This window comes from Rattus norvegicus, chromosome 3 (assembly GCF_036323735.1).
Source record: "Rattus norvegicus strain BN/NHsdMcwi chromosome 3, GRCr8, whole genome shotgun sequence".
NCBI classification, from domain to species: domain Eukaryota; kingdom Metazoa; phylum Chordata; class Mammalia; order Rodentia; family Muridae; genus Rattus; species Rattus norvegicus.
This window is the reverse complement of record NC_086021.1, coordinates 100,778,175-100,793,255: the sequence shown is the minus strand read 5'-3', so window position 1 is coordinate 100,793,255 and position 15,081 is coordinate 100,778,175. Positions and strand designations below refer to the sequence as shown.

Sequence of the window (15,081 nt, the reverse complement as noted above, 5' to 3'; positions counted from 1 at the left end):
CAGGGGGAAGAATAAATCATGTAATTAGTTAATCAGTGAATCTAAACCAGGAAAGCCTTGAACAGTAAGTAAGAGGACAGGAAAGCAGTCCGCGGCAAAACTGAGTGGAAGCTGTTAACTACACTGCATGGCCACAGGAAACAGCTGTGGGGACATAGTTCTGAGAAGTAAATTATCCTGTTGCTTCTGGCCTTCTTTCTGAGTTTCTGTTTGACTACTGATGAGTGTTTGTTAGGTTTGGTTAAAGTGAGATGCCCCTCATAACTCCGTTTCGAGTCACAATTGGGTTAAACTTTGCATTTTCTAGTTTGGTGATGATTCATCGACCTCCAGTATGATGTCCGTGAACTTCGATGTCCCTACAAATCAGAGTGACGTCAGCGAATCTGTCAGGTCTTCTCCTGTAGCGCATTCTGTTCTCTGGGTCTGGGGCCGTGACTCTGATGCATATAGGGTGAGTGTGTAGAGACTGGTGATGGCATTTTCTCCAGCACACGCAGTCTAATGCAGCAGTGGCCGGCACTGAACCAGTTAGTGTGGCCTGACAGTACTGAGTCCAGTGCAGCACACACTGAGTAAAATTGCTGCAAATGGAAGGCATCCTATTAGGGAATTGTGGGTCAGTAAGCTCTTCTGGGTTCCTCACAATCAACCAGGGCAGATGAAAGCCCTGATTCCAGTTCTGCATGCTGGGCGTAATTACCAGCCGGTGTCTTCCTCACTTACTCAGTCAGTACTGAATGCAGGCTGATACGAGGTGCATTAGGTGAGCGTCACGCCCTACTGAAGCTTTATGGTAATAGAATATGCATACAGTGAATGCAGTGGTAAATGCTTTTCTAGGCTACCCTGACGAGGTTGCATGCTAGCTAGGTTGTATGCTAGGCCACGAGGACAGAAATGTGTACTTTTTATTTACCACTAAAATTTCAGAATTTAATTGGGTATTTATTCTAGTTGTTAATTCAGCCTTTAGAGTTAATTATTATACAAATTCCTCGAAGTGTGGTAGCCTCAAGGTATTAGTGGGCCTTTAATAGAGTTATTATCTGAAGAAAGATGAGCATTTTACAGATTGCTAAAGAAGATGCTGGGAAACTGAAGCAAGAGGACTGCTTGAGCAGTGGAGTTGCCTGACTAAACAGATTATTAACTTTTGGCATTTAGCCAAAGAATTATGGTTGGGATTTTGTTTCTTTGATTTTTCGATCTTAGGCATTTACATGTCCTTTCAGGTACAGATAACAAATTGTGCCTCCAAACAAAGGATGTACCCTTATTATACGAAGTCCAAAGACAGGGTAAACTTGAGGCTCACATGACCCAAGTGGCCAGTGACAGTACCGGTGACTTATTTCCTTCCTTTCTTATGGTGACAAGCTCATTATTGGCTTCATCTGAAAACTCGATGAGACCCATCTAGGTAACTGGGACAGCAGCCCTTTTGTTCCTATGAACTAAGACTTGCTTTTCTTCCTAGTAATGCCACCAGTCTGTCCATGTGTTTCATTGGCCCAGCTAACATAGGCCTGCCCTGCACCTCGCTAGTGTGCAGTGAATTAAAAGGAATCAGTTATACTAAGAGTTGGTAGAGGGAATACTGTAAGGTCAGGTAAAGTCTACTTACCTGAAAATATTGCTTTTCTATTCAGTCATTCTTGTACGCTGCCTCAGTTGGTGTTCTGCTGTGAAGAGAAACCATGACCAAGGAAACTCTTATGAAAGAAAGCATTTGGGGGAGGTTTTGCTTACATTTTCAGATGGTAGGTCCATTGTCGTAAGAGGGAGCATGAGAGTAGGCATGGCAGGCATGGTGCTGGAATAGCATTTGAGTGTTACATCCTGATCCTCAGGGAGAGCGAAAGACAGTAGGCTTCCCATGGACTTTTGAAACCTCAAAGCCCACCCCTAGTGACAAACTTCTTCCACAAGGCCTGAAGTCAATCCTTGTAATCTTTTCCAATAGAACCACTCCCTGGTGACTGAGCATTCAAATATATGAGCCCGTGGGGCCATTCTTACTCAGACCACTACAAATTCCTAAAGTTTTTAAAAATATTTTTAGATTTATTTATCATCTTTTTATGTATGTGAATGTTTTCCTGCATGTATATATCCGCATAACCTGAGTATGTAGGAGGCCAGAAGATGGCATTGAATCCTGTGAAACTAGAGTTAGAAACAGTTGTAACCTGCCATGCAGGTACTGGGAATGGAACCTGGGTCCCTTAGAAAAACAGTCAATGCTCTTTATCTCTGAGCCATCACTCCAACCCCTAGCATACCTAAATATACCCTAGTATGTCTACATTCTTTTAACAGTTCATTTAAAACGATTAGGTGTTGAATCTAAAGTAATCTAGAGATTTGTTTCTTTCACAGGACAAACAACATATTCTTTGGCCTAAAAGAGCAGATTGTACAGACAGCTATCCCAGAGTTCCCCTCGGTGGAGAACTGCCAACATACTTCCTGCCTCCGGAGAACAAAGGACTCAGGCAAGTGCAGATGGACTTGGCAAAGCACCTGATTCCTCATGATTGTCTTCTGGCGGTTCTTTGCGAGCACCAGCCTTGGACTTGAAAGGTTAAGTCTTTGTCTTGAACTCACCTAAACTTGGAAAATATGAATCTTGTTCCTTTTTCTTGTGCCAGGATCCACGAACTGACCAGTGATGATTATTCTTCAGAAGAGGAGGCCCAAACCCCTGACTGTTCCATAACTGACTTCAGAAAAAGCCACACTCTGTCCTACTTAGTCAAAGAATTAGAGGTCCGCATGGATCTGAAAGCCAAAATCCCCGATGACCATGCACGCAAAGTAAGGCTCGCTTAGGCTGCTGTTTCTTGCCGTCCATTCTGGGTGACTTCAGAAGCCTCTTAGATGGAACAGAAACTTGACAGAAGGGGCTGGTTTTCAGTGAGAAGCTAAAGTAGTGTAAGAGTTGACAAGGTGACTGGGATATCAGCCGTGCTTCTCATCAACACAGCATCAGGAAATGCTCCTTGGGCTGCAGTCTGCAGAGTCCAGCTAGGCACTGTAAGTGCTTCTGACCCAGAGAGTTCTAAAGACAAGACACACAGAGCTCTGTAAAGGAGGTCGTCCTGACTGCTTCAGTTTAGCTTTGAACCCTCTGAGCTTCTACAGGCTTATAGATAGATAAGTAGATAGATAGATAGATAGATAGATAGATAGATAGATAGATAGATAGATAGATAGATAGATAGATAGATAGATAGATAGAAAGAATTAGACCTCGAAAGTTCTGCTCTGGCCTTGTCAGCCTTGCTTTGGTTCTATGTGAGGTCCTTAGGGATCCATTGGTTTGATAGCCACCCAGGAAATTATAAGTAAATTCTATTAATACTATTTCCTTTAGTTTCTATTAGTTATGTATGACTAAGAACACCTTATTAATATAGATGACTAGACATGTACTCCAGAGATAATATGTAGACTACCATAAAGATAAAGACGCTAATTGAGGGCTGGTGCTTTCCAGCTTGGGAAGCGTACAGAATGTTAGTGTATCCGATATTACATGTTACTGATTCTGGATGGGGGATATATTACTAGAAAGACAGACAGATAGACAAGACAGACAGGAAAGAGAGGGAATGTGTGCACATCTTTTAATTTTTATAGTTGAAGGAAACTAGTGCATATATGTGACCCAGTAAATACTTGTTAGTGTGTTAATATTGTATATTTGATACAATTATTGAGTAATTGTTCTTAAGGACACTGAGATGCTTCACTGGGTTAAATGTTTGCCACAAAAGCATGGGGACCTGAGTTCAGATTCCCACACCTGTGTAAAAAGCTGCGCGAGGCAGCGAGTGTTTACCGTCTCCCATTCGCTAAGGATGGGTGGAAGCAAGAGGACTCCTGGCATTTACTACCAGCTGCTCAGCCAGTCAGTTAAGTTCCAAGTTCAGTGAGAGACGTTCTCAAAAAATAAAGTAGGCAGTGATAGAGGAGAGGAAGACACCCAGCATCAACTTCTGACTTCCATATGTCATATACACACATGTATACACAGGAACACACACAAAGCACATACATGCACAAAAATAAATCTGAGGCACTTATGTAAGGACTGCGTTATAGAGATTCTTCTAAGCATCTTCCTTGTTACTTTCAATTGAGTCATTATTTCTTTTGATATTTGCAGATTTTACTTTCCCGTATTAAAAACTATACTATCCCAGAAGAAGAAATTGGGTCTTTCTTGTTTCATGCTATTAACAAGGTAAGTCATTTGTTTGGAGCCTCTAAATCTTAAATCCTTGCTAAGTGTAATTAAAGTTTTTAATGTATTTGTTAAAGCTACTTAGAACCAGTACTCTACTTCTTACCTAATGGAACCGTTTTATAATTTCAGCCAAATGCTCCTGTCTGGCTCATTCTGAATGAGGCGGGCCTGTACTGGAGAGCAGTAGGAAACAGCACTTTTGCTATCGCCTGCCTTCAGAGGGCTTTGAATTTAGCTCCAGTTCAATACCAAGACATTCCTCTTGTCAACCTGGCCAACCTTTTGATTCATTATGGCCTTCATCTCGATGCTACAAAGTTGCTCCTGCAAGCACTGGCTGTCAACAGCTCCGAGGTGAGGCACTCTTACCAGCTCACAGTTGTGTGCTGCTGTGGGATAGCTCAGCTACAGTGGGCTTTGATTTTGTCCTTGAGGGATAGAGAAAATGTCAAGCTTTTTTAAGAGTAGAATTTGCATACTTCAAGAAAAAAAAACAAATATTTTATTTTGATCATCTATATATTTTGAGACAGCATCAGGCTTTGTAGCCAGAGCTCCCTTAATTCATAATTCTCCTGCCTCAGACTCCTGACCCAAGATTACATGCATGTACCACCATGCTAGCTCTTTTCAGATTTGGGTGAGTGGAACTGACAGTTCTCATTTCTCTTTCTAAAGCTTACATATAAATAGAAATTGTATAGCTATGACAATATGCTGTCACTTTCTTGTCCCCCTGCAACAGCTGGCTCTCACTCCCTATGGAATACACCTTGCTCACTGTTATATTATTTTGTAGATACAATGTTTAATTTCTAGATATAGTTACATCATCTGGTGCATGGTTAAAAAGTTGATGTAGTAAGAAATAATAATCAGGGGACTGGGAATGTAACTAATGGTAATGTGACCAGTGCCCTGGGTTCAGTGCCAAGGTGACAAACAGCGTTCTACCATGCCAAGCATGAAGGCTCATGTTCTTAGTTCTTAGTTTTAAGGTTCTGCTTTAGGTTTGCATAAACAGCTGTAATGGAGACCCAGTTAAGTTGCTCTTACCTAACAGCTGAGTGATCATATATTTCATCTCCAGAGAATCCTTTAAAAGAGACAGGTATGGATAGCTTAGGTTCCTTTAAGGTATCATAAAACTAAATTTTAAATATAATAAAATGTTGCCCATTAAGAGTTGAAAAATTGGCAGTTTTTAAGCATAATTTTGTACTGTCTGTACTTTCCAGCAGATCTAGCTGCTAGTAAGTCCGTCAGATGCCATTGGCGCTTGCTCTGTAGCAAACACAGTGCAGTGAGAACAGATGATCTCGTACTGAGACATGACATGGTGAGGTAGGCATGTGCAGGGAAGGCCCAGTGCTACTGTAGCCATGATACTTCCCAGGCTCACATGCTGCTGCTACAGCTAAGGCAGCTGAAGAAGGAAGAGCTGAGCTCTCACAGATGCTCATCTTTCTGTGCTTACAGAGTAGTCACATTTAGTCGTGAAGTGCTGTGGCTACAAGAGAAAAGTCAGTGAATCAGAGTGTAGTGGAAGCAGAAACGCACTGTAACCAACACTCCCTCCCCAGCCGCCAGCATCTGGAAGTACTGACCTGAAGCCAGGAAGTCTGGGCAAGCATTTCACAGTGATTCTGAAAAGCTTACTACATTTAAAAAACTGCAACTATATAGTTTTAAGACCATTAATTTAACTGGTTATATAGTCCATAGATTGTCATACCATGACTTACTCTTCAGGTAGCTGACATTCTGAATAACTATTGTCAATAATGGTTTCTACCAGAACCTTTTCTATATTACAGATAATTATCTTAGCACTAAAAATAGTAAGTCAATGAAATAGTAAATATTTTGATAGCTCTCGTACTTTCCCGGCCAGACCGGCCAGCAAAAAGTTTGGGCCAGGACACAAGCAAGAGCTGCAGACCATCATTGCCCCTGGTCTTTACCTCAGTTGAACCCTTCATTTGTTTCCCTTCCCTGGATTCTTTTAACTAGATCTAGACAACATCCAGTGCCTTACAAAAGTGTCACAAATCAAACATGTTTACAACAATACAACAAAATCATCAAATCGTTGATTTTATCAGCAGCCTTAGGAGACAGACGTTTTCCCTTGGTGGATGAGTTTAATACACACAAACTGCAAAGCGTCAGAACTTCCCAACTTGGATTTAGACTTGAGGACACCGTAAGCTCACACTCTTGGCAATAGTTTAGCGCCCTGAACTCACAGTCATAAAACCAGTTGGCTAATTCTAAAATGCAGCTCCTTTGTTTTAACATTTCTTAGTCTTTTATTAAAAAATGTTTGGTTTTCTAGGATGTTTTCTAGGCCTCAACACTCTTGATGGGCCTCTGCCTCTCAAGTGCTGGGACCACAGGCATGCATCTCATGTCCAGTTTAGGAGCATGAACTAGTACTAGACTAAGTAAAAGAAGCTACAGAGATTCATTTTTTATGTATATGTTAGAAAGGTTGCTGTTTGATTCCATTCCTGTGGCCTTTGTGTGTGGGTGGTAGAAGTCACAGTCATCAGCAGTGGCTGCTGTGGAGATAGGATTGGAGCCTCTGAGATACTGCAAACATCCTACGTATCTGATGTATTGGGTTGAGTGGCCCTTATAAGGATGTATTCATATGTAATAATTCACTGAGTTACATACTTAACCTAGTTACAAGTTTTAGTGTCTTTTAATCTTTATAATGGCTGGTGTAAGTAAAACAAATAAGTTAGCAGTAACCTTTACAGGGCAACCTAAGAGGAGCTCAGAGAAGTATATTGTAAAGGTTTTATGCTTCTGGAAACAGCGGTTCATTTACATTCTGCTGATTTCTTTTTCCTCTTCTTTTCAGCCCCTGACCTTTTTGAGCCTGGGAAATGCTTACCTTGCTCTGAAGAATGTCAGCGGGGCACTTGAAGCCTTCAGACAGGCCTTGAAGTTAACCACCAGATGCCCAGAGTGTGAGAGCAGCCTGAAGCTGATCCGCTGCATGCAGTTTTACCCTTTTCTGTACAACATCACCTCTTCTGTTTGTAGTGGTAAGTGCCTGGTAAATGCCAGGAGCTCAACCAGTGTTCCTGTTGTGATCAAAATAACATAGAGATGGTATTAAGAACTTCCTCCAGGGTTTTAGAAAGCTAACCCTAGCTGTATAGCAAAGAAATTCATTCATTAATTACTGGAAATGCCTTAGTTGTTAAGGTTCATTTCTAGACCTTAGCTGAGAAATACTAATATATATACAGTGGAATTGTATTTTCCAGAGTTTACGTATTTTCTCTCCCATAAATTTCTGTTTAACCCTGACTGATATTCATGGTAAAGGAAATTCATGAAGCCATGTGTGTCATGAGCAGTTCTTCTACACACTTATCCCTGAAAACAGCTCCTTGTCTTTCAGAGTAGGGGTTCGCCTTCCTGCACCTTTACAGTGGTGATAGTGCATCACAGGTGTCCTTTCTCTTTATGTGGAACTGCCTCAACAGAGCTGGGATGAAACTTAAAAGTCACATGAACTCTAGTAGCCTTCGCTTTAAGGAACAGAGTGTCTGGTCACATTCTGCCTTTGAACAGCAGCCTCTGAGGAGATGGGGGAAGGCACAGATCTTCAGCACCTTGCCAGCATTAGAAAGAGCAACAGTTCTCACTCCAGAGAATGTCTAGATTATAGTGGAACATTAGGCAGAAGGCTGGCATTCTGGTTCCTTCAGCAGTGATACTAAAAATCTAGTGCATCTGGTACCCAGTTGATATGGCTTGACTTAGATAGCTTATAATAGACTTAAGACCAGAAACTGGTTTCCTGGTTCACTTTACCAGACTGCCTTAGGATTTTGATGGAACTGGAAATAAATGTACTTGCACTGTTAAATATCAGAGTCTCTCGGAACCATAAGATAGGAGATGCCTATCAGCATTGGGTATAATGTGAATCGGAGATCTCGTGAATACTGAAGCCCTGGATAATATTTTAGTAAGAAATAGTCACGTGGCCAGCACTATAATTACACAGATTCTTGTCTGACCATACTCTTCCATACTTTCTGATCCAAGAAAAGTAATATCATTACCTATATAGTGAACAACAATAAAAACTGTCACATACTTGCCGAGAAAACTGAGTGAGGTATTTATCATAGAGTGGGTAACTGGATAAAAGTAAGCCTTTAGAAATTCATAACAGGACCAGTGACATGGCTCACAGGGGAAAGCATGTGATGCCAGGTCTAAAGACCTAAATTCAATCCTCTGCACCTACCTGGTGGAAGAAGAGAACCAGTTCCCACAAATTGTCCTTTGACCTCCACATGTGTAACTTGGCATACTCATGCACACACACATACAATTATGCACATGCACACATTAAATGAAAGTGAGATTTTAAAGAAATTTATTGTAAATACAAAGTATTCAGAGCTTTCAAAGCACACATATCATTCTTACTCTTACTTAGTCCTGGAAACTGTGGTCTTCAGATATTGATGGTTACCCAAGAAGAGCCTCATTCTTCTTACTAAGGGTCTGTTATTAGAGAAGCTCATGTCCTTATGTTCTTCTCTCTCGTCTCTCTTAAAAATTTGGTTCCTGGAGGTCATACAGCAGTGACCTTCTTCTAAATACTATTTTCCTTGTATTAATGTTGCATATTTATGTTCAGTATAGTTGTTTTGGTTTGTTTCTTGCGCTTTCTTAATTCCTGTGTCACACGTGTCAGCAGAAAGAATCTAATTGCAATGAACTTTCCCCTGAGACCTATCTTGAACAAATAACATGAGATAGATCTTCATCAGAAGTGGAGCATTTGCTGGTCAAGATTATCTGAATGACATCCTTGGGTCCACTATAACTAGGAAATAAAGCAGTTTAGCTTGAAAGATGGACTACTATTGTTCTTTCAGAGAGAACTCATCAACAAAAATTAGACAAGATTCGGCCCCTTTTCCCCATAAGTAACTAGCTCCGTGAAGCCTCTGCTCTGCTTGGCTTCCGATACTGGAACAGGCTCTCCTGCCAGTCCATCTGAGATGATGGTGTGAATGCGACAGTGTCTGCCCAGCAGCACCACTGTAGCGCTCCTAGGTATGAAGCTCAGATATCTCATGAAGTGACTATTACCAAATTCTTCCTTGTCTTATTTTTACAAACCCATTTTAAGTATTTTATGAAGGAAGACTTCATAAAATTGAATTTTACACTTTTTTAAATTATTTCTTCAATAATTCTGTAAAATGAATTATGATTTCATTCATCCCCCAACTCTTCCCAGAGCCATTCTCTCTTCCCTTCCCAACAACTTTGTGCCCCCTCCCATGCTGAGGCTGCCCACATAGTCTCAGATATGTGGTCTTCCACTGGAGCATGGTCAGCTTTTTAGAGGCCGCTCTCAGAGCTGGTGCTTCCTCTCTAAGCAGTTCTTTGGCTAAGAGGTGGGATTTCATGCCCATATCCCCTCTTCATGCTAGAATTTGGTCTGGCTTAGGCTGGCACAACCCCTGGAGCTCAACTGTGTAGCTGCCTGCTCTGTCTAGAAGACAGCTTTCTTGTGGTCTTCTCTCTCTTGCTCTTTCCATTCCCCTTCCACAGGTCTCTGTGTTGGTCATTACCTATTGTAACCAGAAGCTTCTCTAATGAGGGTTGAGAGATACCTTGGTTATGAATACAATGTTAAGTCATTCGGAGATGATTTAATATTTGCATTTAGCAGGATAATAGTAATAGATTATTTCCTGGGCCTATGATCTATCTAATTATAGGTGGGGGTTGTTTTCATCTTTTCTTTTTGGCCAATAATGTTGCCAGGTATGGGTTTCATCTTGTGGTTCAGGCCTTAAATTCAATCAGAAAGTGGTTGGTTATTCCCACAACATTCATGGCACTGTTGCATCAATGGGCGTCTTACGAGGTTGACAACTTAGTAAGACTGATGGCTGCTCTTCTCCTCTGGACACATGCATAGCCCTTCCAACACTGTTCAAGCTAGCCAGTATGGATAATGCTTCCAGGTCAGTACTGTTCTGTGGCCAAAGTGTGTAGTGTCTTCAGTAACACAGGCTTGCCACGAATGCACCAAGATGCATGTTTCCCTAAAAATACTACCCCAGATTGTAAAAGTCATGAGTAAATAGTCTACAGAATACATCATATACAAACATCAGCAAATCTTAGAATTTTAGACAAGTTTCTAAATGTGTGTTTGATAACCTTTGCAACGATTTCCAAATCATGTTTATGAACTCCGGTTGCTGGCTATATACAGGTGAATTGCCTTATATTCTTTTTATAGAATTTCTGTACCACGTGCATTCATAGAAATGTCTCTTTTATAATGTTTCATTCTCTGAGATTTTAGTCTGTTTTCTGCATCAGGAATTTCTGTAGAGTTATGGCTTGCTGCACACAGTGTTCTATAATTTGGATTTTAAGGAGGAAATGGTGTGTGCTGCTGTCTCCTATAGATCAAGAGTATATACCACCTGCAGCTGAGCCTGGACTGCACCACTTTCTTCACAGGAATTGCTGGGGAAGGAAGTGTTTGTTTTTAAGATATTTTTATAGATTCAGTTTGGGGAGAACTTCAATATATAGTTAGGCTATCTCCATTTGTTGCCCCAAAATAATTTAAAACTTCTTTAAAGACTGTAATTATGGTTACCAGATAATTCTTTTGACATGTATCTATGTGATAAGGGAAGATAAGAAAAAGGTTCTGAGCTTGTGTCTAAAAACAAAGGTTATGATTTGCCCAAGTCAAAAATCAGTCAATAAATGTAACGTTAACCTTACGCACAACACACTGTAAACACGCCTGCTGCCACTGTGTGCAGAGATAATATGCAAGTAAACGCCCAAGTGCACTCGAAGATTTGGTGGTAGAACTGTTGGCCGCTTCCCAGCAAAATCACAGTTGAACTGCTAGAGCAGAGTGAGACTCAGAGTGGCAGGGATTCTGTGAGGAAAGGGGCTGCAAACTGATGTTTACAATGAGAATTGACTAGAGAGATTTTTAACGGTGCCAAGTAGATAGATGTCCATTGACTAGAGAGATTTTTAACTGTGCCAAGTAGATAAATGTCCATGTCACTAATCAGAAAAAGGAAGCTCAGAGAACTTTGGTGGTGTGCTGCAGAAACTTGATCACTGGAGGCCATGTACATTTAGTGCCTCAGGTTCCCTCTGGGTGGGGGTGGGGGATATGCAGGGTCAGGAACAGTCTCCAAATCATTAACATCTAAAACTCAGAGCCACTAAGTGAGAAAACCTAAGTTATCACGATAGCCAAGGAGTGGGTTCTGCAGTTCCGAGGGACAGAGTTTGAGAAGGAAAGATCAATAGCCGTGTGGCCTGTGTTGCTTTCCACAGTATGGCAACAGAAATTCAAAGAGGTAAGCAGGCTTCTGGGAGGCTTGCCTTGTTGGGAATTGCTAACAGAGAGCAAGGGCAGCCACTCAGCTGACAGGCAGACACTTCAGAAGCACCTCCTGGAAGCAGCCAGAAGACTGATGTTTATTTACTTAGTAAGATACAAATTTGTATAGGAATGACAGAAGACATGGAGCACACAAGCAGCTGTCACCATTAGGGGTCCTATCCCAAGTCTCTAAAGGGATGTAAGGTTAGGGAGAAGTAGATGAGGTCTCCATCCCAGCTCCTCCTTCTGCATCGTATATAGTATGACAGGTGTTGTTAGTCAGAAAGTTGTGCTTAGACGAGATCTTTGTATATGGCTCCACTCTGCATCAGGAGCTTTGGTGATTTCCTGAACTCAGCACAAAGGGACTAAGTGACTGTACAGAGCAAGAGCAAGAAGAGAAGTGAGCAGCAGGGTGAGCAGGCAACAGGGTGAGCGGGCAGCAGGGTGAGCGGGGTGAGCAGGGTGAGCGGGGTGAGCAGGGTGAGCGGGCAGCAGGGTGAGCGGGCAGCAGGGTGAGCGGGCAGCAGGGTGAGCGAGTCTGCATCCTCCCACTCCTGAAACTCTGAGCTGCATTTACATAGGAGTCTCCTGATTTCTACCTCTGTGCACTCATGGGTTAAGTTAGGCAAGTTCACTGGGTTTTGATTCATTTTAAATTTCAGTTTTCATAAACCCTAGAGGTTTCTAGAAACAATTAAACCTATGTGCTGTTAAGTGTCTTTGTTTGCTTTCTAGTGGTGTGATAAAAACATAGCTAAAAGCAGCTTGGGAGGAAAGCACTTCTTTTTCACCCAAATGTCCTGATCGCGGTCCCTAATAGAGGGAAGTCAGGGCGGGAACAGGGAGGCAGGAGCTCAGCAGAGAGCTCTGAGCAGGTTTGCCTACTGGCTTGCTCTCCGTTTTTCTCAGCTTGCTTTCCTACTCAACCTCACTCTCCCATACCAAGCAGTAATCAAGAAGTTGCCCTACTGTGGACAGCCTGATGCAGGCATTTTCTCAATGAAGTTTCCCTCTTCACAGATAAGTCTAGCTCGTGACAACACTGATAAAATATCTAGCCAGGACATGAAGCTTTGTTCTGACAGAGTGACATTTACGTGACTCTCCCCCTTTCAGAAAGGTTGTTAACAGAACACACACTACATAGACAAATGCAGTGTCCATTCTTCACTGGGGGGGGGGGGTCTTTAACCTTTTTTTTTTTTTTTGTAAGTGACTTGTGCCTTTGGTGATGTTTTTAAAAGACAACTTAAATGAATTCCCAGTTTGGAGACATTTTCAGAAACTGAGTGCTGTGCACTTAACCCTGGTTTGACCATTGGATGATGGCTGCTGAGTTCCATGGACTGATGAGAAGAAAATATCGAGTCTGTTAGGAAAAGAAATGGATGAGATAATCAGATGACAAAGGAATGTGTCCTTTGGGGTGTTCTGTCTGTAAGTTTGGATGTGTGTCCCTTCTTTGTCCATGCTGATACTCAACCCTAGTATTCCCAGAGTAGGACAGCAGCTTACAGAGTGGATGTGAGAAACCACAAACCCAGTTAGGATGCACATCGCTGTTGGCACCCAAGTAGACAGACAAATCCAAAGCCTATCTCTCCTCACATCTGAATTCAGAGCCTCCCTCCTGCCCCTGCAGTGGGATCTGCAGTAAAGGAGGTGGAGATGTGCGTTGCTGAAGAACTGTAGTGGATTTTTAAACTTTAATTCAGACAGAGGAGACCTAGTGGTAAAGACACAGGCTATCAAACCTGATGACCTGAGTTTCATCACCAGGACCATATAATGGAAGGAAAAAAATAGACTCCCAAAAGTTGTCCCCTGACTACACATAGTATGTTTGTGCGTGCACACACATGCGCACGCACACACACACAGAGCACTAAATAAATATAATTAAAAATGAATTCTATTAATTTAATTCTACTAAACTTTAGCTTAAATATACTCGCTATGCATAGTGATGAGATTCCTGGCGCTCACACCTGTGTCCTGTGAGGAACCATTAGACCCAAGGCCTGAACAGTTATAGAATTACTAAGTCTCAAGTTCTTATTTTAAGATGCTATCCTTATAGTTTACTAAACTCAAGAAATTCAAGGTGATTTACTGAACCCAAGAAAGTAAAGCCCACTTTGCACTGATGGCCTTGCATCATCACATCCCTGTTGTGGGAGGAAGGGCCAGCCTGCTGCTCCCACCAGGAACCTCTGTTGGCGGGCCCTGTTCCTGTTTGTGCTGCTATACTTCCACTGAAAGTGCAGGAATGGGACGCTCTGCTGTTTCCTTTCTTAGGCATCAGGTGATGACTCCTAACATGAAGCAGAAGACACATCAGAGCTTGTCCTTTGTCTTTATTGCCCCTATACGCACACTTTCCTCCTCCTCCTCTTCCTCCCCCTCTTCTTCCTCCTCCTCCTCTTCTTCTTCTTCTTCCTTCTCTTCTTCCTCCTCCTCCTCCTCCTCTTCTTCCTCCTCCTCTTCAAGATATATTTAATATGAGTACACTGTAGCTGTCTTCAGACACACCAGAAGAGGACATCAGATCCCATTACAGATGGTTGTGAGCCACCATGTGGTTGCTGGGATTTGAACTCAGGACCTCTGGAAGAGCAATATGTGCTCTTAACTGTCAAGCCATCTCTCCAGCCCTGGCTACTTCTTTTTATCTCTACTCTGAACTCCTCCATATGCCTCTGGCTATTCCCTCCCTCATGTCTGTATTGAAAACCTTCTCCTTACCTTCACCCATGACACCGTGGGTGGTCATCACAGTTTATACTTCATATCTGCTTTTTACAAAATTTAGAAATTAAACCAAATTCTGGCATATAATTAATACATTGTATGTAGTGTGCCTTCTTTAATGTATGTATACACATGTCCACTCCAAATTCCTACTTTTGTATACATGCACACCTTCAGTAGCCCCACAGCCTTGCATCCTCATCCCACAACCAACCCAAACATCTTTGAAGGCCTCCCTCTGCCCTGTGACTGACATGGTCCCTGTTTCGTTTGTTTGTTTGGGTATTATTGTTTTCTGAGATCTATGTAGCCCTGACTGACTATTCCAGTTCAAGATCCATTGCTTTGTAAACCAGCTCTGGCTTTGAACTCACAGAGATCAACCTGTCTTTCTCTCCCAAGTGAGGGAATTAAAGGTCTACACCACTGTGCCTGGCTCTTGGTCTGCTAAGTATACATGATATAATCAGTCACTCTGGCCATGCTTCTTGAGAGCACCTCCATGGCCATCATGTCCTCTGCCCCTTCTGTGTTTGGTGCACTCACTTGAGTGGTGTGGTAGCTGATGGTACTTGGGGTCTGATTATTCTGAATGCCTGTGTAAACAAAAAAGTAAAACAAGTAAATAAGTTGTTGGATCCCT

The 15,081-nt window shown here is 42.1% G+C and overlaps 1 protein-coding gene across 9 annotated transcripts in view; it reads left to right on the top strand.

Annotated features, from left to right (window-relative positions):
- Ttc17 (tetratricopeptide repeat domain 17) overlaps positions 1-15,081 on the top strand; it is a 110,645-nt gene that overhangs the window by 36,209 nt on the left and 59,355 nt on the right. For all 9 annotated transcript variants that reach the window (XR_005501867.2, XR_005501866.2, XM_017591720.3 and 6 more), the window contains exons 11-16: positions 308-454; positions 2,383-2,498; positions 2,655-2,820; positions 4,175-4,252; positions 4,385-4,609; positions 7,128-7,314. Coding sequence is in view for 7 of the 9 variants with exons in the window: in XM_017591720.3 (XP_017447209.1) it covers positions 308-454; positions 2,383-2,498; positions 2,655-2,820; positions 4,175-4,252; positions 4,385-4,609; positions 7,128-7,314 (919 nt within the window). In the remaining 2 variants the exon portion in view is untranslated. The remainder of the gene's footprint in view (positions 1-307; positions 455-2,382; positions 2,499-2,654; positions 2,821-4,174; positions 4,253-4,384; positions 4,610-7,127; positions 7,315-15,081) is intronic.